The sequence below is a fragment of the Rhipicephalus microplus genome, chromosome X (assembly GCF_043290135.1).
Source record: "Rhipicephalus microplus isolate Deutch F79 chromosome X, USDA_Rmic, whole genome shotgun sequence".
Classification (NCBI taxonomy): Eukaryota; Metazoa; Arthropoda; class Arachnida; order Ixodida; family Ixodidae; genus Rhipicephalus; species Rhipicephalus microplus.
Genome location: NC_134710.1, coordinates 295,126,964 through 295,153,934, shown reverse-complemented (window position 1 = coordinate 295,153,934; position 26,971 = coordinate 295,126,964). Strand labels below are relative to the sequence as shown.

The following is a 26,971-nucleotide window of genomic DNA, read 5'->3' as shown; positions in this document are numbered from 1 at the left end:
TCGTTGTTTGGCTTATAGATGGCGCTGACTGTCACTCCTACTTCCAAATTCACATATAAACCCAAAAAAGTGGATGGAGGGAAGGCCGCTGTGGTAGCTCAGTGGTTAGAGCATCGACTGCGTTATTCGAAGGTCGTAGGTTCGATTCCTGCTCACGGCTGGATATTTTTTCATCCAATTTTCTTTCTTCTTATTTACATTCCATTGGTTCTGATAACTTCCCCTGTACATTCCTTGGCATTACTGTCTGTTAGATCTCAATAATATTGTGTTAAAACACGGAAAAATGAGCCCTTGGGTATACACTTTTTTACCTTATTTCATTGAACGAGGGTCTCGTACTGGCAGACTTGGTGTGTTCAGGTTGTATAAGAGGGACAATTAATCAGCTGCCCGCTCATAATAAGTTCACGTGCTACGTGACGCCAAACATGCGAATAAGGGTGTTTTCACACTCGTTGTTTGGCTTATAGATGGTGCTGACTGTCTTTCCTACCTCTAAATTCACATAGAAACCCAAAAAAGTGGATGGAGAGAAGGCCGCTGTGGTAGCTCAGTGGTTAGAGCATCGAACTCGTTATTCGAAGGTCGTCGGTTCGATTCCTGCTCATGGCTGGTTATTTTTTCATGGAATTTTCTTTCTTCTTATTTACATTTCATTGGTTCTAATAACTTCCCCTGTACATTCCTAGGCACAACTGTCTGTTAGATCTCATTAATATTGTGTTAAAACACGGAAAAACAAGCCCTTAGGTATACACTTCTTTCCCTTATATATATATATATATATATATATGTGTGTGTGTGTGTGTGTGTGTGTCTGTGTGTGACTGTGTGTGTAAATGCGGAAGCAGCGGCTTCTTTCGCAGGATTACGAACGCCATAACAACTGCAGAGCACAAAAAAGTCACAGCTTTTCCGCAAAGGAGAAGCAATGAACGCGATAGCAATAAATTGGAAGGTCACGCGCAGAATGTCCAGCAGATCGAAAGGTGCCCCGCGTTTCTCACGCACAAATGACGCACGAAACGTACATTCAGGTACAAATGAATGCAAATAAGGCTCTCAGTTGTTACTTCGCTGTGTCTGAAAAGCACGCTCTTTTCGCTAACAGAGACTCTAAAACAATGGTGGTGACCTTTGTGCGTCCGGTAACTAAAACAGAATCGTACCGGTAAGAGCCGAAGGTCAGCCAAGATGTACGAGCCTTCAAAAGGTGAGATAAGGGTGCACGAGTGAGCGTCGACCCCCGGCTCTTCGCGGGGGAAAGTGCGCGTAGGTGATGAGAGCGCGCTTCGCTGCGTCTTGACGATCTTGCTATGAGCGCTCATCGCGCCATCATGCTGGTAATTATGAAAACACAATATTCCCCCCCCGGCCCTAAGATGCCCGTCAGCAGCGGTAAGTGGTTGATATAAATAGCTTGCTGTTTCAACATTCAAGGACGTGGTCCTCAGTGGTTCTGTGATTAATGCCTCACACTCATCGTTCAGAGGACCTAAGTTCACTTCCGCGCACCGGAGTCTTTTTCTGATTTTTTTCTTTCTTGCATTTTCATACATATAGATCGTCATCATCATCATGACCATCAGTCTGAATATGCCCTCTGCGGGGCAAAGGCCTCTCCCATGATCCACCAATCAACCCGGTCTCTTGCTTTCCGTTGCCACGTTATACGCGCCAACTTTTTAAGCTCATCAGCCCACCAAAATTTGTCTCTCCTTCGTGCGTGTTCCTCCTGTGGGAATCCAGTCAGTTACCCTTCATGACCACCGGTTACCCTGCTTACGTGCTGCGTGTCCAGCCCATGTCTATTTCTTTTTCTTGATTTCAACAATGACATTCTTAACCCCAGTTTGTTCCCTGACCCACTCTGATCTATTTTTGTCTCTTAAGGTAGCACCTATCATTTTCCTTTCCATCGTTCGCTGCGTCGTCTTGAATTTAAGCTGAACCCTCTTTTTAGGCTTCCAGGTTTCTGCTCCTTAAGTAACTATTGGCAAGATGTAGCTGTTATATACCATCCCCTTGAGGGATACTGGTAATCTACCAGTCATTATTTGAGAGTTCTTGCGAAATGTGCTCCACTCCATTCTTATTCTAGTTACTTATATCTCGTGGTTCGGCTTCGTGGTTATTACCTGCCCTAAGTAGACATATTCCTTTACAACTTCCAGCATCCCTCCACTTATCGCAAAGTGCTGTTTTCTGCCGAGATTTTCGCACATTGCTTTCGTTTTGTGCATATTGCTTTTCAGGCCTACTTTTCTGCTTTCAGTGTCGAGTTCAGTAATCATGAACTGTAATTCGTCCCCTGAGTTACTCGTCAAGGCAATGTTAGCGAATCGCAGGTTACTAAGGTACTCTCTATTCACTCTCATCCCTAACTGTTCCCAGTCTATGGTCCTGAATACCTCCTGTAAACACGCGGTAATAGCATTGGAGAGGTCGTGTCTCCTTGCCTTACACGCTCCTTTATTGGGATTCTGTTGCTTTCTTCATGTAGAACTATGGTGGCTTAGGATCCTCTGTAGATTTCTTTCAGTATGCTTAGTAGGGTTCTTCGATGTCCCGATGACGTAGTGCCTGCATTACTGCTCATCTCTCGGCTGAGTCAAACGCCTTTTCGGAATCTATGAGAGATATGTATAGGGGTTGGTTGCATTCAGCGCATTTCTCTATTAGCTGATTGATAGTACCAATATGATCTATTGTGGAGTAGCCGGTGTGAAATCTGCTTGGTCCTTTGGCTGATTGAACTCTAACATAAACCTAATTCTATTAACCATTAGTTTTGTGATTAGTTTGTAGAGAACAGAAAGTAAGCTGATCGGCCTGCAATTTTTCAACTGCTTGACATCTCCTTTCTTATGGATTAAGATGATGTTGGCGTTATTCCAAGATTCTGGTACCCTTCTTGTCAAGAGAGAGAGATAGAGATAAAGATGCAAGGAAAGGCAGGGAGGTTAACCAGATGCACATCCGGTGTGCTACCCTGCACTGGGGAAGAGATGAAGGGGAGAAAAGAGGGTGCAGAGAGATAAAAAGGTACACACAATCACCAGCACACTCGGGGGAGCACACACAGTCTACAGGCGGTCGCTCAGGTTTGTTATTTTTAATTCAAGTAGGAGTGCTTTAGTCGCTTTCTGCGCAACTGAGGCAGATGCCCAAGGTCTCAGAATCTTCTGCACACAGAATGGTCTAGAGCCAAGTTGATTCAAAACCATCCGGAGCTGGCGTCGCTGTGTGTCGTAGCAAGCGCAGTTGCACAGGAGGTGTTCAATGGTCTCTTCAGCTCCGCAGGAGTCGCACGTAGAGGTGTCTGCCATACAATGCGAAAGAAGTACACCTTTGTGAATGAAACACCTAACCAAAGGTGGCAAAACAGTGTCGCATCGGAGTGGGAAAGTTGTGATGGTAGCTGTATCTTGAGCGAAGGATCCAGTTCATATAAGTGACACCTTTGGAAGCTGGTAGACGACCAGAACGTGCATGTAAGATCTCGAGCCAGCAGGTAAAGTTGTCTTGCTGCATCAGTCTTTGATAGAAGAATCGGGACCACACGGGTTCCTTCATGGGCTGAGCGGGCCGCATTATCGGCTAATTGATTTCTGGTAATACCGATATGTCCAGGCAGCCATTGATATTAATATCATGCCCTCGTGCTATAGCTTCATGATGGCGATGTCTTATTTTATGCACCAACTGCTCATGATTCCCCCTACGTATGGCAAACTGCAAACACTGAAGTGCTGCCTTCGAATCACAGAATATATGACCCGATTTGCTAGACGCTCTTAAACGAGATATTCTAAAGCGGCTCTCATAGCAGCAAGCTCTGATGCCGTAGACGTAGTCATATGCAACTACCTAATTTTTATTGTCATTGCTGCAGCCTGAATTACAGCGGCACCTGATGAGCTGCTTTACGAGACCGACCCATCTGTGTATATCTGCGTTCAGTCCAAGTACAATTCATATAATAATAGCAGTGTTGCTTGCTTCATTGCTACTTAGAGTGATTGCTTTTCTTTTTGATACCCGGAATTTCTAGACGTACTTGCGGCTAATCGAAGCACCACAAGGGACATGCAATTCTCGTAGCTGGCGTATATACTGATGGAATGCTGTTTAGGTGCTTGGCTATGACGTCTGAAAACGTAGCACGTGGTTTTTTGAGGGTAGGAGGGCCAAGTGGTGGTCGGGGACACGGCTAGCAAGTCTAATGTGCGCTCTGAGGCAATCCACAACTCTATATGTCCTGACCAGATTGTCTTTGGCAAGCATGATTGTGGCATAAGTAGAAGGGCATCGGAGCCGTCCTAGGCAGATACGCAGTGCCTGACCGTGCAAACTCTCCAATGACTGAGTATTGGATTTGCAAGTATTAGTCAGTACCGGCAAGCTGTAGCGCAATAGACCCAGAAATAAGGCCCTGTACAGCTGTAGCATGGAGGCCACAGAAGTTCCCCTTGCTTTCTAGCACATGAATTTCATTATATGCACAATAGATAGCAGACTCTTCTTCAAGTACGCACAATGCGGGCTCCACGAAGGACTTCTGTCGATTATGATGCCGAGAAAACGATGCGTCCGTGCATATTTGACACTCTGCCCATTGATGTTAACTTGGTATGGCGTCATTGGTTCGCGTGTAAACGCCATCAACGCGCACTTCACAGTTGATATAGTCAGGCCTTGTTTCTGAAGGTAGGCTTTTGTGAGAGTTGCTGCCCGCTGTATTCGTGCACGCACCTGAGGGCGAGTAACTGCAGCACTCAAGAGGCGAATATCATCGGCGTATATAGATAGGCACACTGAATTTGGCAGAACCTCCGCCAGACCAATGAGGGCAACATTGAACAAGGTGGGGCTTAAAAGACCTCCCTGAGGTACTCCGCAGTAGGTGTAAGGTTCAGTAGTTTTACCCTCATATGTTTTCATGAAAAAAAACCGTGCCAGTTATATAGTCTTTTATCCATTGAAACATTCGTCCACCAATGCCCATTGCTGCGAGAGAAGTGAGGACGGCATCGTGAGCTGCATTAACATATGCACCCTTCATGTAAAAAAAAAAACAGTGCCACTGATATACGCTTGCGACTTTTTTCTTGCTGAACAAATGTCGAAAAGTCAAGGTCACAGTCCATGAATGAGTGGCCCCGACGGAAGCCTGTCATGCAGGAAGGGTAGTTGGTGTATCGTTCCAAGTACCACTCGAGACGAAATAGAACCATTCTTTTCATCACTTTTCCGAGGCAGCTTGCGAGGGCAATAGGGCGATACGCTGTCAAGTCCAATGGCGATTTTCCCGATTTCAAAAGTGGTATTAATCGACTTATTTTCCATTCTCGGGGAACACTGCCGCTGAGCCAGGAGTAGTTGAAGCATGTTAAAAGTTGTCTTCTGGCTTTTTGTCCAAGATGTCCAACGCACTATAAGTAATACCTTAAGGACCTGGCGATGACGTGCGCTTAGAAGCGACTAACGCACCTTCCAGTTCGTCCATGGTGAAAGAAATGTCCATTTCTTGTAATCGCGTCTCACGAACGATCAAGGCGTCGATGCTCTCGTTCATAATATTCCCGGCATCTCTCATGCAAAATTCTTCAGCCACCTCGAGTTCTGTTTTTCCATCATGGAGTGCCAAAGCTTTCAAAGGGTGCCGTTGTTGCGGAGAGGAGCGAAAACCACGACCTGTTCTCCAGATATATGACAGCGGTTTATGAGGGTCTAAAGATTCGCAGAATGCTTTCCAGTGTTTGCTCTCGGGCTTGTAAATGCGTCATTGAATCTTTTTCTTGAGCCGTCTTGCTTCCCTCAGGTCGTAAATTGATCCTGTGCGTCTGTATCGTCGTTCAGCACGCCATCGTACAACTCGTAATCTTTCCAGTTCGATGTCAAACTGTGTTATTTTAGACGAGAATGATAATTTACATTTGGACGCTTGCATAACTTCCGCGATGGTATTTTCCAGGCTGCAGGCAAGGCCTTCTTGGCAAACGTCTTCAACACGCGATGTAAACATCAACCAGTCAGTGCCAATTACAACACCGGAAGAGAATTTTTTTGTGATACCATCGATCTTCACGTAGGTAGGTATGTGATCACTCCCATGAGTCTCATTATCGCAAAACCATTTAACTGTGTCAGAGAAGCACCGTGACACCAAGTTCAGGTCAAGGCAACTGCCATACGTGAGATCCCGCAGATATGTTGAGTACCATCGTTTATGATGGAAAGGTCGAAGTCGGAAACCAACGTAACAATATTCCTGCCCCTGGAATTCATCCTAATGCTCACCCAAAGCATGTGATGGGCGTTGAAGTCACAGGTGATGATCCAAAGTGAATCGGTCCTCATTAGGTTGCCTTTTATTCTGTCGCAATCAAATCGTGATGACGGAGATATATATCCACCAATAAGTGTGAGCGAAACACCATTCTTCTTTACACGAAGACACACGTACTGATTCTCGTCATTTGAACTTATTGGGTGTGAAAGATAAGTCAAGTCCGTGCGGATGTAAACAATCACTTTGCTTTCTTCTTCGCAAGCGGCTGAACAAAAAGCTTATTAACCGGACAATCTATAAGGCGTTGATACGTTTGGTTCACATATGACATGTATAGGGAATTGATTGGCCTGAACAAAGTGGTGAAAGTGGGACTTCATGCCTCAGGAATTCTATTGAAAAATCGACGCGCTTTTTACTTCAGTTCGGAAGGTGAGATTTTGTTGAGCCATTGTGCTTATACGATGTTAGCAAGCACTAGATTCAGTGCATCCAGTTTTTTCAGTGCGCTCTTAGCAGACGGAGATTGTATGCTGCTCTGTGGCATGCGAATCGTGGTAATTATTGATTGCATGATTGCAGTCACTTGCCTGTCTTGACTGGAAAGATCTCGAACCGGTATCCTGGGCTGGCCGTCATAAGATTCCTTCGGTTCGCTTGATGCTGCTTACCTTTGAAGTGCAGGCCACTCTATCGCAGTTAGGGTATGCTCACTGGCTTTGTCCTTTACATCCTTTACCACAGCATGTCGTCTGGGAGGTAAAGGAGGTGGTAATGATGAGGGAGCTGGCAAACGCATTGAGGAGGTAGCGGGAGTCCTTGAAGACTGACGTCGACGTGAACGACGCCTTCTAACTTCAGCTGCGGCTTCTCGATGAGATGAGTGATCGCGCACCATCGCCTTCAAAATGGCAATTACCTTCTAAATACGTGGGCAGTCCTTCAATGTGGCTTCATGAGATCTATTGCAATTCGAGCGTTTCTTGACAGTAGTGACGCATTTATCCGCTGCATGGGGTTCGGCGCAGGGGTGGAATACCACCGAATTCTCGCAGACGCTACTCACATGTCCAAGTTTCATGCATTTACGGCACTGGAGAGGCTTTGGAATAAAAGGCTGCACAGCATGTCTAAAATACCACACCTTCACATAAGAGGGGAGGGATGTGCTCTTAAGCGCAATCTTCACATAGCGAGACTCTCCTAGCCAGGTGACATCAACAATTGGAGTATCAGTTGTTGACTTGACAAGAAATTGCAAGTCATTATTTGAAATAGCCACATCTATGTAGTAGATCACGCCGGTTATTACATAACATCCCAAGAGAACATGAGAGCGCACCTGATTGCCGTCCAAGTCAGTTACACGGCGCAGAACGCCCAAAGCACTTGCGTGCAAAACGTCAACAGCCAGTATATTCTTTCTGGCGTTCACTGTTATGTCCGTGATCTCATTTGGCACAAGCGCTTCCAGACACCTCGACACAGACTGTCTGTTAAGGCGTTTCATGCTGTAGGTAGGAAGGGCAGGCAGAAACAGGATGGTATAAGTGTTCGACTTTGGCGCTTCACTTATAGTTTGAATACTTGAAGATGAGGATGTCCTCATATTCCTCCTCTTCGCTTTGCGGCTCCGCACAGGTTGGAAACCGTCATCTGAAAAGTCATCACTGCGGAGATAGTAGGCTTGAGTATCTTCACTGTCACTGTCACTCGTTTGTCGAATCCGCATCCTGGAGGCGGCCGCCGCTGACGCCACTGGTGCCGGCAGGCGCCCGGGGTGGTCTACATTCATCCCCTTCAAGGGAGCAGCGAAAACCGATCAACAGACTTAAATTTCTGTTGTTACTTCATTCTCACCAGCGGCTTTGCCTCTTTGCATTCCTTCTAGGGCTTTCCCTATTTTCGTTGTAGTTACTAGTTAGATGTAGAATTCTCCTAGACTATTATATTTTCTGACAATACCATCCTGGTTTTTTTCACTTCTGTACAGCTCTCTGTAGAACTTCTCCAACATCTTAACTATCGTAGCCATATTGGTTATGACATTGCCTTCCTTGTTTCTCAATGCTTACATCCAAATTTTGCCTATGCACAAGTCTGCCTTCACAGCTTTTCATCTTCTGCCGCTTTTCACCGCCTGATCAATGCTTCCCACAATATACCTCCTAATGTCGGCTACTTTACGCCTATTGATTAACTTCGAAGTCTCCACTAGCTTTATTTTGTCAGTTGCGCTTGAAGCTTTCATCGCTTGTTGTCTCTTAATACGATTTCTCGTCTCCTGAGATAATTTGCCAGTTTCCCGCCTAGTGACTTAACCTGCAACTTCACTTGCACACTCTTTGATCATACTAGTAAGATTATCGTTCATTGTGTCAACGTTAACGTCAGGTACCTCATTTAGTGCCTCGAATTAGTTCTGAAGCAAAACTCTGAATTCCTTACTTTTTGTCTTACCGCCAGTTCATTAAGTGGCTTCTTGCGTATCAGTTTTTGTATTGGCTTTTTTTAAATCTTGGTGTATACGAGCTCTTACCATTTTATAGTCACTGCATCGAATCTTGCCAACTCCTTCTACATCCTGTACAACGTCTGGGTGTGCGCACAGAATGAAGTCAATTTCATTTTTAGTTTCGCCATTAGGACTTCGCCACGTCCACTTACGGTTAGCCTGTTTTCTGACGATGGTATTCGAGATTCGTAAATTATTATGTTCTGCGAACTCTACTAATAGCTCTCCTCTTGTATTTCTAGAGCCGATGCAACATTCCCCACTGCATGGTATCAGGAATGTTTCTTGCCTACTTTGCGATTAAAGTCACCCATAAGAATAGTATACTGTGTCTTTATTAATGGCTGACTCTACGTCTTCATAAAAACATTCACCCAAATGATCATGCCTTGATGTAGATGCGTAGGCCTATTTATGATACCTTATTCCTAGTTATGATACGTAATTGATGATATTTAGTTATGGTACCTAACCTAAATATGATATTTGCTACCCCGTGACTGATGCTAGAGTATTCCTGTATGTTGCCAGCGATATACTTGTGTATGAGAAGCCCCACTTCTAGTTTTTTTTTCTGTCAGCTAATCCATGGTGGCATAGGACATGTCCATTCTTCAGCACTGTATAACGTGTTCTTCTAACATCGCTGAGCCCCGTTACATCCCATTTAACGCCCTCTAATTTCTCGAATAGCACAGCTATACTAGCCTCACTAGATAACGTGCTAGTTTTGAAGGTAGCCAAGTTCAGATTCCAAAGGCGGTCTGTCCGTACCCAGGGATTTTTAGCAACCTCCGCTGCGTCACAGGTCTGACCTTCGCCTTGGAAATTTGCCTCATAGCTGCTGGGGACTGAGGGCGAAAAGTTATTTGCTATGTTCATGGGAGGTTGTGGCTAGGTAGTGCACCAGGGTAGCCAATATGGCTCTGGTGAGGGACTACATTACCGGCAGGTGGTCGCCAGTGAGGCCACCCCCCAGACCTCTTTTTTTCTTCTGCATTAACGATTCCTTCCTCACGCGTTTTAAGTAGATGTACGACTGGCGATAGTTCGACATCTCTATTCGAACCAAATTTCGTCATAGCATGCTTGGCTGTGGCGCAATCTCTAAATAGATGGTCTGTTGCACTTCATTATCAAAGTAGGAAACCACCTGACTGCCTGTAGCTCTTAACTTGACCTCACTCGTAGCTTGCCTCACCTTGTTTTGTTAATTGTCTATAGAACTATTTTTCCCATTTAAAAGAAAGAAAGAAAGAAAAAAGCACCCTGTGTGGTTTCAAACTTTTGACCTTGTAAGCTTATGCCGAATTAGTGCCTTGAATGACCCTCCTTCTCACGCGTTTGTTTTCTCCAAACTTCTTTCTGTCACGCTCGATATTGACATTGTTGGTTTCAAAGTTTCCGCAAGTGACCCATACTTTGACCTTTCCTGTAAACTTACGAGTTTCGCGCACCTGTTTTTCGACTAATCGAACATTTTCAAGTGATTCTTACGCTGAGCGTATACGTCGCGGTTAGTTGGAATGGATGAAAATTCAGCGAGAAAAGTTTCTAGCTGTTAAGGCTGTATTCTTTAAAGGCTGTATTCTAATTTGCTGACGTTTCGGAGTAGTAAATAAAAAACACTCTGCTAAATAGACGTAGAAGAAGACAGTGGCCTTCAGACGAGAATCAGCCATACGTATTAGTAATTACATCAATGCTTAGCCTAATGACGTAAAATAAAGAAGGGAAGGTAAGGAGCGAAATATTTCTACTTCGTGAAAGCGGCGAAAGGCAAAAAAAACTTCGTACAAAAGCAATGTTGTGTTCACATCACTCACCGCAAAGCGTCAGCTTGAATCGTTACTCTTGGCACCTACTTTCGCACACCGATAAGCCCAATTGTATATATAGATGCGTATGCATATACGGTGAGTGACGGCGACACCCACGTAAACACCAATGCCGGTGGCAAAATCTATCCGAGAATATCTATATAGTTGCTATTGCAATATTGCTTTTTATGCGTACGTCTCGCAAATTTTTGGCCAGACTCATGCGTATAGTCTGGGCGCAGAGTGCATGGTTATTCTGGTGAGCGATTTGCGAAAGTGAAAGGTGCTGTGGGAAATGACTGTATTTACAATGTCTAGACCGCCTACAGTGTAAACTCCCAAGGATCGACAAGTGCGCCGGAGCAGAAAGACTTTAGTTGCACTTTAGATCTCAAAATCCAGCGTGGTTCTAGAGTTGCACTGGCACATGCTATTCGTTCGTTTCCCGTTTATTATGGTGCGATCGATTTCATTGATAGTGGAAACTTGCAGAGTGCGGTGTGAAGAAAACGCACCTACCGCAAAAGAGGTTGGCCCAGTGTTGTGGCAACCCGGAAAAGCTACTCGAAAGTGTTTGTTATAATGGTGATTCATCTTGAAAGTATCACTTGTACGCAAATAAATCCAGCTTTACCAGCAGCAAGAAGCGACAACTGGCGAAATTGTCAGCAGTCAGGCATGTTTTAGTCTATTTTATTATGAACACTCTCCGGCTATTCGATGAAAGTGAATAATTTGTTCATCATACAAATATCTGTTTAAGGTATACAGGTAATGTTGACGTTTTGAGTTTTCGATGTCGCTTAACAGGCAGGCGAACTTTGCGCAGTCGAAAGAAGGTGCACTCTCATAATAGTTTCTTCTCCAATGTTTGACTTGATTGCGCACAAGCCGTCGTTATGCTATTGGCCTTATTCGTGACTTTGTTGGATCAAGTGACCAAGAAGTGCTGTACATATGACCCAGGAGATTTCACGCTGAGTCCATGAGGAATCATGTTGTTTGCGGTGTCTGTGTCATGAAAGTGGCCGGAAGATAATTCAAAGAATAATCAATCAATATAAATCACTTACCGTGTAATACAGCGGAAAAACATCAGCCTGTTGAGAAAGACAACGGACACTTTTAGGTTATGTATGTTGGCTTGACGTGAATTTTTTTACTTTCGCTCATTTCATTCACTGAAGAAACTTTCCAGTGCCTGAGAGTCAGTAAAGAATACGTGAATGATGTTTGCGTAGGTTGAGTCAGTTTTTGTAGCGGCATTTATAGTATGAGATGCTATTGATTGTAGGTAAGTAAATACAATAACTTTGGTTGGAGGAGGCTGCTAAATAAATTAGACCACCAGGGGTAATACAGTAACTAAGTCCAGCAATCAAACCTGTGTCGTCGAATATAGCAGCGCGACTTCTTATTTCTTAAGCTAGCCCAACTGATCTCTAGGGAGAGACCACAATGCGGACGAGGCATTATAATGTCATGATCTCTTCATATGAAGCGGCCACTAGGCATATTTTTGAAGTCAAAATTAAGGCAAAAAAGAAAAATGCACCGTAAAGTCAAGCTTGTTTTATTAGTGCTCAAATTTTAGTCTTTATTTTGCTTTGGTGCGCCTGTAGCCTTGCTAGACAACATGAGGTCCACAATTTACAGAGTCTCGAAATCGATGGTCAGAGCATTTTCCAATGGCCCAATATTAGAATTGGCTTAGCGGATCCTTCGGGACCAAGAGATCTTGCGACACACACTCAATTGGTTCCCTGTTCACATAAGATGCATTGATGGAGCCCCGCCCAATCTCAACAAGACAGCCCCCATAGCTGCGCGAAGACTAATGAACCGCGTAGCTATTGGGCGGCGCGGCACTGATGTTTTGTAAAACTGGGGCCCTCTGATCTCGTATGATGAACTGACAAAACATTCTTACCTGGCGCGGAGACATTACCCATCACCCACAAAAAAACTAAACAGACCTCAAGCTCTCAAAGTCAGGCTTCTTCAAGTCCCTAACCCTGCGGTATTGCACAAAATTTATTCCGAAATACAGACAACTTATACATGTTCCTTCTGAAATATCATAGCTAACTTAGAACACATGCTCTGGCGGTGCCCCACATTACGTTGTGGTGAAGCCATCATGACTTCCAAATGGAAGGGTGCTATTACTGGCTACGAACTCGAACAACTGATTTGAGCAGTTCAACGGGCCCACAATGCAGCAGAAAGACTTTATCTTTCGATTCATATGTGGGGTTTAACGTCCAGAAACCACGATATGATTATGAGAGACGCCGTAGTGGAGGGCTCCGGAAATTTCGACCACCTGGGGTTCTTTAACGTGCACCCAAATCTGAGCACACGGGCCTAGAACATTTCCGCCTCCATCGGAAATGCAGCCGCCGCAGCCGGGATTCGAACCCGTGACCTGCGGGTCAGTAGCCGAGTACCTTAGCCACTAGACCACCGCGGCGGTGCGACTTTATCTTTCTAATCTAAAGTGGGAGCGGCCCGCAAAGTGCTAAAGCATGTACCGAAGGACCCAATAAAGCTCACACGTCCATTCGTCAGTCCGTCCATTCATCCGTCCGTCCATCCATCTTTCCATTCGTCTGTCCGTCCATCCATCCATCCATCCATCCATCCATCCATCCATCCATCCATCCATCCATCCATCCATCCATCCATCCATCCATCCATCCATCCATCTGTAGCGACGTGATGTTGCCAATGTAGACACGCCGTCGTCGAAGGTTAAATGAAAGGAATGGACGTGCAGGATGAAGCGAGCTGCCGAAGTAGAGCAGCAGCCACGGCGTCCAGCCAGATAGAAGCTTACTAAATTCTCGGCGACTCGCGCCACGAGCCACCAGCACTCGTCATCTTTTTCCTCCAACCGGCTGGCCGCCACTAGCGCTATGCTACAAGGGCTCCCCGACTAGCGAGTTACGCGATAAAAAACATATGAATGGGAAAGAAGTAAGACGAACACATAAACACTATACACATGTGCGGCACTTCCTAATGTGTCCACTGTGAAGCCCGAATGTCGTCAGGGTAGATTGCGCACGGAGGAGTCCGACAGTTCCGGTGGCCCGCACTGGGAACCACGCAGTGGGCGAGGACTATGATGATTGTGCGTCACTAGGAGCAGCAACCAAAGCAGAGAGAACCGTTAAAGATTGTGGTGGTAAAACTGGTACGAACGCCATGGTCGACGCTGCAATAAGCATGGCGTCTTGCAGCTGCTTGAGTGACCACAACAATGTGTCTGCGAACAGCGCAATGCATGTTCTGGACTGACCATGGGTCGTGCACTGCGCATAGACGTGATGCTGCTTTTCTTGCTTTCACAAGAAGGCGGGTGTAATACGGAATCGCTGTCTGCAACACCGGATAGTACCTGCTTTGTGGATAGGTGACAAGGCGTGTGGCCTGGCTCCTCAGATAGGTGAGAGGAAATCCTCGCATGCTGGTCTGCAAAAACACTGGTTGCCTGTGATGTGAGTGTGCGCGTTTAAAAAGTGCGCCACTCCATCAGCCAGAAGAAGATGAAGATAACGCTCGGTTGTGGCACGTGTGGGCGTGAAAATTTTGCTTCAATGAGGTCCTTCAACGGAGATTTCAAGGCCCAATGGCTGGGTACCACGAAAGTACAGAATCTCCAATCGGGACGAGACAAGTGGGCCAGAGCGGCAGCAGAAGCCTGAGCAGAGCAGATCAAGGGGAGTTTGAAGAAGACGGGGCAAGCGGAAGGTCGTCACCGGACCAGGTGCTGAAGATGGGCAGTCGGGCGTCAGACCCGAGCCTGCAGGACTTCAACCGGCTGGGCTGCCGTCGTGTTCCCGCTCGAGAGGACCGTGACCATCCGGTCCTGCACTCCTACCCAGGGCCTGCGGACTCTGGTTCCAACAGGTGAGACAAGCCATCGGGCTACGGGCCCGAGCTGTGCGCCCAGCTGCTTGGCCAGGTTGACCCTGGTTCCCTCACGCGTCGCCACCAGCCTGCGTTCTCTCGTCACCGACGGGTCCACACTCCTAAAGCCAGGCAGACGTGGCCGAGTCGGGACCGAGTGAAGAAGGTGGCCAGGGCACGGGAGTGGCGGCCAGCAAAGCTCCTGCATCGAGGTCCCAGCGGGCTCCCACCTGGACACAGAGCTTCTTCTCGTCACCTCACGTGGGACAGGCTTGTTCTGGTCTTCTGGCTTTGGCCAATAAACCTCTCCGGCTTCGTGTGTGAGCTGCGGCTGCCGAACGCCGAAAGGTCACTGACTTCGACCAGCCCGACGCTTCCTGCCGTGCCAGTCAACGACGTGAGCATCTCAAGCTAATCGTCATTCTTTCCTTGCTGCACGAGTGCGTCTTCACCATTACTCGGTCGCATCAGTTGCAAGCCCCGCATCACCACTGTCATCGTTTACGTGAGTGCGTCCATGCATTGGTAGCACAGCTTTCGCTGCAAGCACCTCTTCCAGCTATGTCGTGACAAAGTTTATTTTCCACTGAACATTTATGTAATGCATTGTTCACGTCTTTAGCCGTTTGTTCTTCTTGCCAACCTCTTTCTAGTTATGTATGCTTTGTTCTTTGTCTGCTATTTGTTTTTTAGGGGTTTGTAAGTATATTGACTGTTGGAGATTTGGGTGGGAGCAAATGGTCTCGTCAGCTCATTTCACGATGATGGTTATGTCGTCGGTGGTTTTTGCTTTTACACGAACCTACACGAGTGCATGCCCGTTAAACGGCCTCGTGACAGATTGGCGTCCGCGGCAGGACGAGACCATTTTTACCACTTACCTCTCCACACTAGAACAGGAACATGAGTAGGGCAGACCTAGAGGAGTTGGCAAGACGCATGGGTCTAAAGGCGATGAAATGGAGGCTTGATGTGGGGAACGTGAGAGGCGCATTCGCAAAGAGAGGGAGGAGGAAATGGAGTTTGAAAGAGAGTTGAGAAAGAAGAAAAATGAAATTGAAGAGCTAAGGCAAAAGGAGGAAATAGAGTTTGAAAGAAAGCTGAGAAAGAAGGAAATTGAAATTGAAGAGCTAAGGCAAAAGACGTTTCAGTTGCGGCTGAAACTGGCAGAGGCCGAAGCAAGAGTACTAAAAGGTAGAGACTGGCGAGCGGAATTTTCGTATTTGAGCTCCAAAAAGCGGGTAATTGACATGTGCTTTGATAGTAGGACTTTTATTAGCAATTTCGACGGCAGACTTGGAACGTTTGTGATGAAGGTTTAGGTGCAGGTTCCCTACAAGTGGACGGCAGAGTCGAAGGGAAGGGTGATGGCGAGAACAGTCGAGGTTTGGTGACCGTGATCAATGCGGCTTCGCAGGAAGTTTTGGAGAAGGGACAGTCAAGTTTCTTATACATCCATGTGGCTACACGAACTGGTGCAACCGAATCCACAGTTTTAGAAGAGGTATGGAGTCCTCTAGACAACCCTGACGGAAGGGCAATTGATGTTCGCGTAGAGTGCACATCCGAAAACCAAGGAGCAGTCTCTAAAAGAGATGCCGATTCTTCCAGTGCACGAAGTAAGACAAGTGACATAGCAAGGAGCGTATACCTTGTAGGTAACTCTGAGGCAGTAGCCGCAGAGTCATCCTGCATAACACTGTCAGATTTAAGCAGTGGCACAGGCGTGGTCAAGAAACATACATTTATCTCGCCTGAACATGGTGCAATGATTGCGTCATGTCAAAGTAAAGAGCATAGCGTTCCGTGCGAAGAGCTGGAACCGACTACGAAATCATTCAGTTTGGAAAATAAAAAGAAGTTGTATGAAGGAGCATGTGACCTGTGTGCAAGCGAAGTAGAAAACTCAGAGGAAGTTGTAGCAGTGTCTGTCTGCATGTCCCCTGCTGTAGTGACAGATGCCGCTGACGGGGCTGATGATCATGTGGATAAAATTCCGAGGCAGAACTACAGGAAGATTTGTGATCGAAAATGCTGCAAGGTTTTCGCTTTCCATTCAGACGAAAAAACAATAATTCTGTTTGCCTTGTGTTGAACGCTATAAGCTGAGAGCTCAGTTCAAATAACCGGCCGCTACATCTAGATTTAGACGACTTGCACAATGACTTACATTGGTTGTAAATATGCTGTGTTTAAAACTTTATTTCACAAGGAGTGTGATTTTCTTAGTTTTGGGCAGGACACGCCGTACCTTGGCTGTGAACTCTGCACTGGGCTTTAAGGAAATTCGGTCCAAACGCACAAGGTATAATAAGTGGATTGATTGTAAGATGGCAGTGAACGTTGGACAGCATATGTGTTGTGTGTGGTGAAACACGCACTTATCTGCAGTTTTTTCATTACGGAAAAAAACTTTTCGAAAGGGGGGCTTTGTGATGTGATTGCGCGTGTTTAAAAAGTGCGCCACTCCATCAGCCAGAAGAAGATGAAGATAACGCTTGGTTGCGGCACGTGTGGGCGTGAACATTTTGGTACAATGAGGTCCCTCCATGGAGGTTTCATGGCCCAATGGCTGGGTACCTCGAAAGTACAGAATTTCCAATCGGGACGAGACAAGTGGGCCAGAGCGGAAGCAGAAGCCTGAGCAGAGCAGATCAAGGGAGTTCGAAGAAGATGGCGCAAGCGGAAGGTCGTCACTGGACCGGGTGCTAAAGATGGGCCGTCGGGCGTAGGATCCGAGCCTGCAGGACTTCGACCGGCCGGGGCCTCCTGCCGTCGTGTTCCCGCTCGAGAGGACCGTGGCCAGCCGGTCCTGGACTCCTTCCTAGGACCTGCGGACTTTGGTTTCAACAGGCGAGCGAGCAACAGCCGTCGGGCTACGGGCCTGAGCTGTGCACCCAGCTGCTAGGCCAGGTTGACCCTGGTTCGCTGACGCGTCGCCACCAGCCTGCGTTCTCTCGTCACCGACGGTTCCACAGTCCTAAAGCCAGGCAGACGTGGTTGAGTCGGGGCAGAGTGAAGAAGGTGGCCAGGGCGCGGGAGTGGCGGCCAGCAGAGCTCCGGCATCGAGGTCCCAGCGGGCTCCCACCTGGACACTGAGCTTCTTCTCGTCACCTGACGTGGGCCAGGCTTGTTCTGGTCTTCTGGCGTTGGCCAAGAAACATCTCCGGCTTCGTGTGCGAGCTGCGGCTGCCGAACGCCGAAAGGTCACTGACGTCGACCAGCCCGACGCTTCCTGCCGTGCCAGTCAACCACGTGAGCGTCTCAAGCTCATCACCATTCTTTCCCTACTGCACAAGTGCGTCTTCACCATTACTCGGTCGCATCAGTTGCAAGCCCCGCATCCCCGCTGTCGTCGTTTACGTGAGTGCGTCCATGCATTGGTAGCACAGCTTTCGCTGCAAGCACCTCTTCCAGCTATGTCGTGACAAAGTTTATTTTCAACTGAACATTTATGTAATGCACTGTTCACGTCTTTAGTCGTTTGGTCTTCTTGCCAACCTCTTTGTAGTTATGTATGCTGTGTTCTTTGTCTGCTATTTGTCTTTTAGGGGTTTCTAAATATATTGAGTGTTGGGAGTTTGGGTGGGAGCAAATGGTCTCGTCAGCTCCTTTCACTATGATGGTTATGTCATCGGTAGTTTCTGCTGTACATGAACCTACACGAGTGCACGCCCATTAAACGGCCTCGTGAAACTTCCCCTTGAGGTGCAGAAGAACTCGCGGTCCACCGTAGGGCCTACGAGCGTTTCACCAGCCAGCACCAGCGTGTTGGAAAAACTGATAGCATGCAGCGTGACAGTGGGCTTTGGAACTCTTCAAATCTCCCGGGACCGACAGTGCAGCTCAGTATATTTTTTGCAATGAATCCGCCTGTGCCCGGAGCAGTGACCAGCGTCGAATCCGTGATTGAGAGAGGTGGCATATCCGGCACGCCGGAGGCAACAGTCATGGATTGCGGGTCTGCAGGTCTTCGAAAGGACAGGTCGATTGGCGTGGAAGGTAGGTCTCCGTTACCTGTTCGGCGAGTTAGTGTCGGCAGAGGGACGGTCTCAACTTGCTGTGGTGCGGAAGGCGTCCTGGGTGGTGATGAGCCAGGTGCAGTTATCTCGCTTTTGGGAGAAGTATCACGTTTGCTGCCGTAAAACTTGAGCACGGCGTCTCGCAGGTCATCGTACGGGCGAGAACTCTATGAGAAGCATGTGAGGCGGCGTTTTAGGTCATGTGGAAGGTGATATTTCAATACCTCGAACATGAACTCTTGGATTTAGGTGCCGTTGTAATACAAGGCCACCACAAACTCCTCGAACCGCGACTCTAGGCGAGAGGTCCGAAATGGTGGGAGGTGCGGGTCGATTTGGGACTGCCAGGCTTGCGCTGACTGGAACATGATCGCAGAGCTTGGTGGCAGCAGTGCAGCGCGGGTCACTTGTCCGTGTGACCGTGCTCACCAATTGTAGGCGACGTGATGGCGTCTGATGTAGACGTGCCGTCGGCTTAGGTTAAATGAAAGGACGAGTTGTGCATGAGGAAGCGAGCTGCCGAAGTAGAGCAGTGGCCATGGCGTCCAGCCAGCTAAAAGCCTGCGAACATGTTCGGCTATTCACGCCACGACCCACCAGCACTCGTCATCTTTTTTTTCCCAGCCGGCTGGCCGCCACTAGCGCTACGCTACAGGTGTATCGGGAACCAGTAATTCTCTGGCGGCCGGCTCCGGGAGAAGCGCAGCGGACGTAGAACTGGCGGAAAGTACGCTGTGTTCGTACCCAGGTGGGCCCCACGACGACTTGATGGAGCCTTTAGGTAGTGCACCGGGTCTCGCGAGTTAGCACGTCCAACAGCGGTGTCCGCAGGTGCAATTGTGGGTGGGTGCAGACGTCGGTGGTCGCAAGAAACCGGCCACGGCGTTTTATTGTGGCTGTCGTGGTGGCACGAGTACACGAGTAAACGCATGCGGAAACGTCGTGGTCGAAGAACCATGTCGCACGCAACGAGAGCAGTGATTAGGTGTGCGGCACGTGGTAGGTAAGCGCGTCAGGTAGAGGTAGAAGACCCTTGCGCTGTGTGGAAGTTCATGCCTGCATTCAAGGTGAAGCCCTGCTGGTTTGCGTCCGCAGTCGAGAACCTCAGAGGAGTGATGTCGGGGAACGCAGCATGTGGGAACTCTGGATGAGACGCAGTCGGCGGATCTGAGATCGTGGAAGTACCTTTGGAAGTCGGCGAAACAGGGTTGGTGCTCATGTCAGTATGCGGAATGTCTGTCGCCGTGGCAGGCGTGGTATTTTCGGGCTGCTGTGGTGTAGGTGAACCAGGCACGTCGTCCGCAGGCGCATCCTTCATCATCATCATCATCATCATTTATTTTACCCTTAAGGGCCTCTCTCGGGGCATTACATAAGAGGGGGGGAACAATCCAAGTACAAATTTCAATGAAAATGCAGTTCATGGTTACAGTTTTTGAATTACTAAAACATACAGGTAGCAACAAAAAACAAAAAGAAAACAGAGCATGTCAAACGAAATATTCAACAGTCAATTTGCGGTACAAACTATACAGGCGGCAGAGAACAAACAACAAAGAAAGACAAACAGCGATTAAGAGTCAAGGGTAGCTAGTAATAAATCTCTAAATTTAACAGCAACTTGTTCGCTGACAATAGCATCCGTCAAACCGTTCCACTCATCGATAGCCGTAGGAAGAAATGATTTATTAAAAGCGTTAATAGAACCAAACAGACGTTGGATACTCAGGGAATTAAATAGGCGACGAGATGTTCGGACAGGCGGAAGTAAAAGTGAGCCATGTAGGTCAGGAAACCTGCAGTAAAGTTTGTGAAAAAGACAGAGACGTGAAATTTTGCGTCGAGCTGACAAAACAGGGAGACCGAGGGATGATTTGATTTGACTGATGCTTGCTCGTTTGTCGTAATTTGCAGAGATGAATCTGGCGGCACGATTTTGGACGGATTCAAGAATGTTAATTAGGTATATCTGACGAGGGCTCCAAATTGCAGATGCGTATTCCATTTTAGTACGAACAAAAGTTTCAAAGGCCAATTTGCGAAGGCTTGCAGGTGATAATGACAATGATCTTCTAAGATAGCCAAGAGTTTTTGAGGCATCGGCAGCTAGTTTGGTAATATGCTCGGTCCAGGTTAGTCTGCTTGTAATTACAACGCCCAGGTATCGGTAAGAATCCACTTGGGATAACACTGTTGAGTTTAATGAATACGGATGGATGACGTTAGTGTGTTTTCGTGAGACAGGCATGAACTTACATTTGGAAGTATTAGGCCTCATCATCCACTGAGCGCACCAGTTATCAATGATGTGTAAATCTTGCTGTAGTATTAGCTGATCTTCGGGAGTTGATATACGACGGTAGATGACGCAATCGTCAGCAAAAAGCCAAACCGTTGATGAAATGCCGGAAGGAAGGTCATTTACGTAGATTAAAAAGAGGAGCAGGCCGAGAACCGAGCCCTGAGGGACGCCAGAGATTACTGGAGTAGTATCAGAATGAACACCACCGATAATAGTGAATTGCGACCGGTGGGTTAGGAAGCACTTAATCCATGATAAGGTCAGGGGATCGAGGGAAAGTGAAGAAAGTTTGTTGATTAGTCGTTGGTGAGGGACGAGATCGAAGGTCTTTGAAAAGTCGACAAAAATAACATCAGTCTGAAATGACGAATCAAGGTTGAGATGTAGATCAGTCGTAAATTCAAAAAGTTGAGTTTCGCATGAGAGCCCTGAACGAAAACCATGCTGCTTATGAAAAGAGAAAGAGTGATCATCGAGGTGACGAGCAACATGTGAATATATTATATGTTCCATAAGTTTGCAAGCGATGCACGTTAGCGAAATCGGGCGATAGTTAGATGTGTCAGATCGCTTGCCAGACTTGAAAACTGGTACAACCTTCCCAAGTTTCCAATCACCTGGGATGAAACCTTCAGAAATGGACTGTTTAAAAATTATCTCCAAAAATTTACTAGAAATGCTATTAGTAGCCTTTAAAACTTTGGCAGGAATATTGTCAGGTTCGGGGGAGCTGGATATTTTTAATTTCTTTATCAGACTGCTGATGCCTTTGTAGGTAATGTCAATGGGCGGCATTTGTAAAAAATTAGATCTCGGCATGACTGGAATACTATGAAGTGGTTCAGAAGTGAAGACTGAAGTGAAGTAAGTATTCATAACGTCCGCCCGCTGTGGGAGAGGAACGTGACAACCATCGGAGTTGGTTAAGGATATATTGTGCGTGTTATTTTTAGGGTTGAGAAGTTTCCAAAACTTCTTTGGATTAGTTCGGGCAATGTTAAGCAAGTCATCATGAAAAAATTTCTTTTTGGAGCGCTTCAGCAAGTGAGTGTATTCACGAAGGCTTGCGAAATATATGTTCCATTTTGATATTGACCCAAAGTTTTTAGCAGCGCGAAAAAGACGTTTTTTTTAGATAGTTTCTTTAGGAGATTAGAATACCAGGGTCGCTGAGCATCGCATAGAACACGAATAAGGGGGACGTGGTTATCGATAAGGGTTAATAATTTCCGCTTGAACAATAACCAGTTTTGGTCAACTGTTCGGGTAGAAGCAGACAGGGTGAAGGAGACCAAAAATATATTAAGTTCAGAGTTAATCGTCGAGAAGTTGGCGTTGTTAAAGTCGCGTATTAATTTTTTCGAAGGTCTTCGCGAAGGTAAGGCAATGGACAATGAAAACAATACAACATTATGGTCACTCAGACCGGAAATGCATGACACTGACTGAATTAAATCTGGGTTGGAGACAAGAACAAGATCAAGAGTGATTGTGCCACGAGTTGGCATTGTGACTGATTGCGATAAGTTAAAAAGGAGACACAGTTCGAGGAAATCTCTGGATTTTCGTGAACTAGCACACAAGTTTTCCCAGTCAATATAAGGGTAATTAAAGTCCCCGCAAAGCAAGATGTTTGCGTGAGGAAACCGGGATGTCAGATCAAAAAGAACATTTTGAAGGTCATCTGTGAAAGAGTGGTCGCAGTCGGGTGCGCGGTAACAGGCTATAAGAATGTTTTTGCACGTGGGAAGGATTATTTCAACGCAAAGAATTTCAAAATTCGTACTGATTGTCACAGTTTGGGAGGGTAGGCTGTCTTTCACGAAAACTAAAATACCACCCCCTCTCCGTCTGTTCCTATCAAGTCTGTAAGGCGTGAAATGGGTGTTGCTGTGACGTAATTCATTGTCGTGAATATCAGGGGTAAGCCATGACTCAGTTAGGATTGCGATGACGGTGCTGGTGTCCTCAAGGAGAGTTTGCACAGCTTCCTTTTTGGGCATATAGCTACGGATATTCGTAAGCAGGATAGATGTAGTTTCATAAACTGGAGGAGCGATTCTAGTTGGAATGGACTCGAAAGGAGGGGAGGACGGAACCCTGGAAGCACACAGTGAACGCTATGCTTTCAGTTCTATAACTCTGTCCGATTCAGCATTATAAACGAAAGGCTTTTTGTCAACGATAAGCTTGTCGAAACGGATTTTGAAGGACACGAATTTGCTTTCCTGCGCATACAAGAAAAGCTTCTTCCTTGCCAATCTTACACGCGCTGAATAATCCTCGCGTACAGAGAATAACGAGTCCTTCAGTTTCGGGCCAGCGGAAAGTATTCTAGCCTTATCCTTAAATCTGGACAGGGTGACTATAATCGGGCGGTTTTTATTGGCTTGAAAGCGGCCTAGTCTGTGTGCTCTTTCAATATCTATGGAAGTAATTGGAACTTCAAGTTTTTCGGTGCAAAACGAAATTATACGCGATTCTGATTCGGCCCATGTTTCGTTAATGACGTCGGGTATTTCAAAAAATAGCAGGTTGTACCGGTGGAGGCTATTCTCTGAGTCATCGCATTTTTCGGCTAGCGTTTTAATGCTGGAAGAAAGGTTAGATAGGGTATTACCATTCTTGGTAGTGGGATCAGTGGCACGGGATGCGTTATTTTGCTCAAGAGCGTGAACACGGGAGGAGAGGCGATCGACCAAGCCTTCCATGTTTGATTGTGTTGCTCGGATAAGGGCCAATTCAGAGAGCACTGTGCCTTGCGATTTTTCAACGCGAGCGATGGCTTCAGCAATACTTTCAAGTGTGGGGGAAGGACCAGGGTTAGATTCAATGTCTCCCGCGAGCATGAGCAGAAGGCAAACTAAATGGGCATTCATGGCGAAAGAACACAATGATTGACACAATAATCTACGCCACCTACGCCAGCAATCAAGAATGTCAGGGGGGCACGACACCGCAAGTAGAAAGGAATCACTTGATCGAAAGGAATTAGCGTGTTGCAAGTAACTGACCTGCATTAGGAAGGGCATTTTCATGATCGCGTTCGATGCGGTGGCATGCCCCAACTGGCCTCCAGGCGAAGGTGGCTCCAGGCGAAGGCGCTAGTAGATGTCCGAAGTTGCCAGGCGATGAAGTGGTCGGCGACTGAAGGTGGCGGATCCGGTTCGGCTTGACATTCATCGTTCTCGTCGGTGAACAGAAGTGGCGGCTTGTTGGTGAGGTAAGCAGGAGGTAATCCGGGAGGACTTTCGGGCAGCCGGGAAACGCAGGATGTAGTCTAGATGAACCCGAGTAGAACAACCTGCATTAGGAAGGGCATTTTCATGATCGCGTTCGATGCGGTGGCATGCCCCAACTGGCCTCCAGGCGAAGGCGGCTTTTGTAGGGCTGCGGCGCTAGTAGATGTCCGAAGTTGCCAGGCGATCAAGTGGTCGGCGACTGAAAGTGGCGGATCCGGTTCGGCTTGACATTCATCGTTCTCGTCGGTGAACAGAAGTGGCGGCTTGTTGGTGAGGTAAGCAGGAGGTAATCCGGGAGGACTTTCGGGCAGCCGGAAAACGCAGGATGTAGTCGAGATGAACCCGAGTAGAACAACCTGCATTAGGAAGGGCATTTTCATGATCGCGTTCGATGCGGTGGCATGCCCCATGATGGCAGTGTCTCGACAGTGCGGCCGTAGTGGTTGAGGGGCTTGAACTTCAGCTACGCGAGACCTTGAGGGCGATGCTGGTCACTTCTGGCAAATCGCACAAGGCGTCGAGGTTGATGCAAGGTCGCGTTGGTCGGACCTTGTCGACGGCGAAACCTCTGCGAGTGAGGGGCGAACAGCGAACGGTGTGATGTCCGTGTTTACTCTAGGGCATGCCGCAAATAGCAGTCCCAGAGTATGACTGTTCCAAGCCGTCGCAGGCAATCGAAGTCGGCGAAGACGTGTGGGTTGCAGGCACGCATGAGGGTTTCACGCAAGGGTTTGGAAGGAACATCGGTCGAAGTAGGCGTGTCTTTTACCTCGTCGTGGTCGTCGGACGCATTAATGGATGCTCCTGTAGGCGAATCCATGGTAGAAGGAGTCGTAGACGGGGAAGTGATGTCTTTGTCAAGGTAGGGCTGCGGGCCGTCTGGTACCACTCACTAGGGAAAACCTGGAACTCGCGGCTCCCCTGAAGCGGGAGGTAGGTGTCACCATAGCAGGCAAGCACCACAGCGCAGAGGTCGTCGAAGGGTCGCGGGCTGGAGGACGACTCGGCGGCTAGATGACGCCGCTCAACCGGGAGGACGCCCAGCAGGACAGCGAGCATCATCGGCTGTGCCTTGATGCCATTGATTGCGAGAATGGCATCGAGCCGCATAAACCACGCTTGGGGGTAGACAAGGTGAAACGGTGGAACTGGAGGGCAGAGTCACGGAAGCAGGGAAGTGGGCCGCTCGGCGAAGGGCGTGTTCTCCGGGTCACCAATATAGCGTGAGAGGTAGACGGGACTGCGGCCAACGTGGTCGTGTCGTTGTCTCGTCACTTTACTATGTAAGGCGCATCGCTGAAATGAAGCGGCCGCGGCTGCAGCGTCCAAACCACCAGGTGCGTGAGCACGATCTCCCAGCTCGCGCCTCGAGCTGTGGCATAAGCTGCACGAGAGGCGCATCCATCCATCCATCCATCCATCCATCCATCCATCCATCCATCCATCCATCCATCCATCCATCCATCCATCCATCCATCCATCCATCCATCCATCCATCCATCCATCTATACATCTAACCATCCATCCAACCATCCATCCATCCGTCCATCCATCCATCCATCCATCCATCCATCCATCCATCCATCCATCCATCCATCCATCCATCCATCCATCCATCCATCCATCCATTCCATTTATCCTTCCATTCTATCCATCCATTCTATTCATCCATTCTATCCACCCATCCATCTGTCACCGCATCATCAATTCATCCACCTTTCGCGCGTGAGGAAAACCGGAGCATTCATCCCATCCATCCATCCATCCATCCATCCATCCATCCATCCATCCATCCATCCATCCATCCATCCATCCATCCATCCATCCATCCATCCATCCATCCATCCATCCATCCATCCATCCCTCCATCCATCCATCCATCCATCCATCCATCCATCCATCCATCCATCCATCCATCCATCCATCCATCCATCCATCCATCCATCCATCTGTCACTGCATCATCCATATATCCACCTGTCGCGCATTAGGAAAGCTGGTAGGTGAGGCTCAAGAGGAAGTCAAATTTCGCTACAGTCGTCACCAATTTCAAATGTGGTTTCATTTTATTATACTTTTAAATGTTTGCGTAATGTTATAGCGAATGTTACGTGTTACCTCGGCTCTTTTTTATTTTCTCAAATTTCAACTAAGAAATACTTATACCGCTTAGACCAAACAACCTCTTTTCGTTTTCGGAGGTTTCATTATAACGATGGCATGCGGTTAAGGTAAAGAGAGAACTCCTTGATATTGACTACGCTTTTTACAGCACCGATACTCAAGGATTGTAAGAATATGTTTGGACGGTAGGTCACTTGCCTTAGCTGAATGTGTTTTTGAATAAAATGTATAGCTAAGTGATTACAGCCAAGCTGTATCAGGTTATAGGATCCGATATTTCACAGCGCCCGCTCACAAAAAGTTCTGTTTTCTAATGCTCCCCGAGATCGTAATACGATGGAACACGATGAAATCGCTGATGCCACGTACGTGCTTTTTAAGGGCACGATCAGTCTTTGGGGCAAAAGCAGACAACTAATGAAATAATAAAACATTCCGTAGAACTCTTACATCTTGATATATGACTGCTTATATTGTCCCTGAAAAAAATGTCTTCCGAACAATGTATATTGTGTTCAGGAATGTAACCGACTTCAATATAATGGGTGTTGCTCATGGGATATCACTCGAATCACCGTTTCGACAAGTGTACTGGTCGCATTAAAGTGCCTAACTCAGCGGTGTGCATCGTTTAAAGGTATCACGCGTGGCCTCCGTGGCATAATGCAACGGCTCAATTTTCCTGAACCCTGCTTATTCCGCTCCAAGTGCAGTGCTTCTTCGTTTAGCCTATG

The 26,971-nt window shown here is 47.2% G+C and overlaps 1 protein-coding gene across 1 annotated transcript in view; it reads right to left on the bottom strand.

The window, feature by feature from the left end:
* LOC142777188 (antimicrobial peptide microplusin-like) overlaps positions 1-26,971 on the bottom strand; it is a 70,926-nt gene that overhangs the window by 6,823 nt on the left and 37,132 nt on the right. Inside the window, exon 4 of the mRNA XM_075881501.1 lies at positions 11,707-11,733. Within this exon, the coding sequence (XP_075737616.1) occupies positions 11,707-11,733 (27 nt within the window). The remainder of the gene's footprint in view (positions 1-11,706; positions 11,734-26,971) is intronic.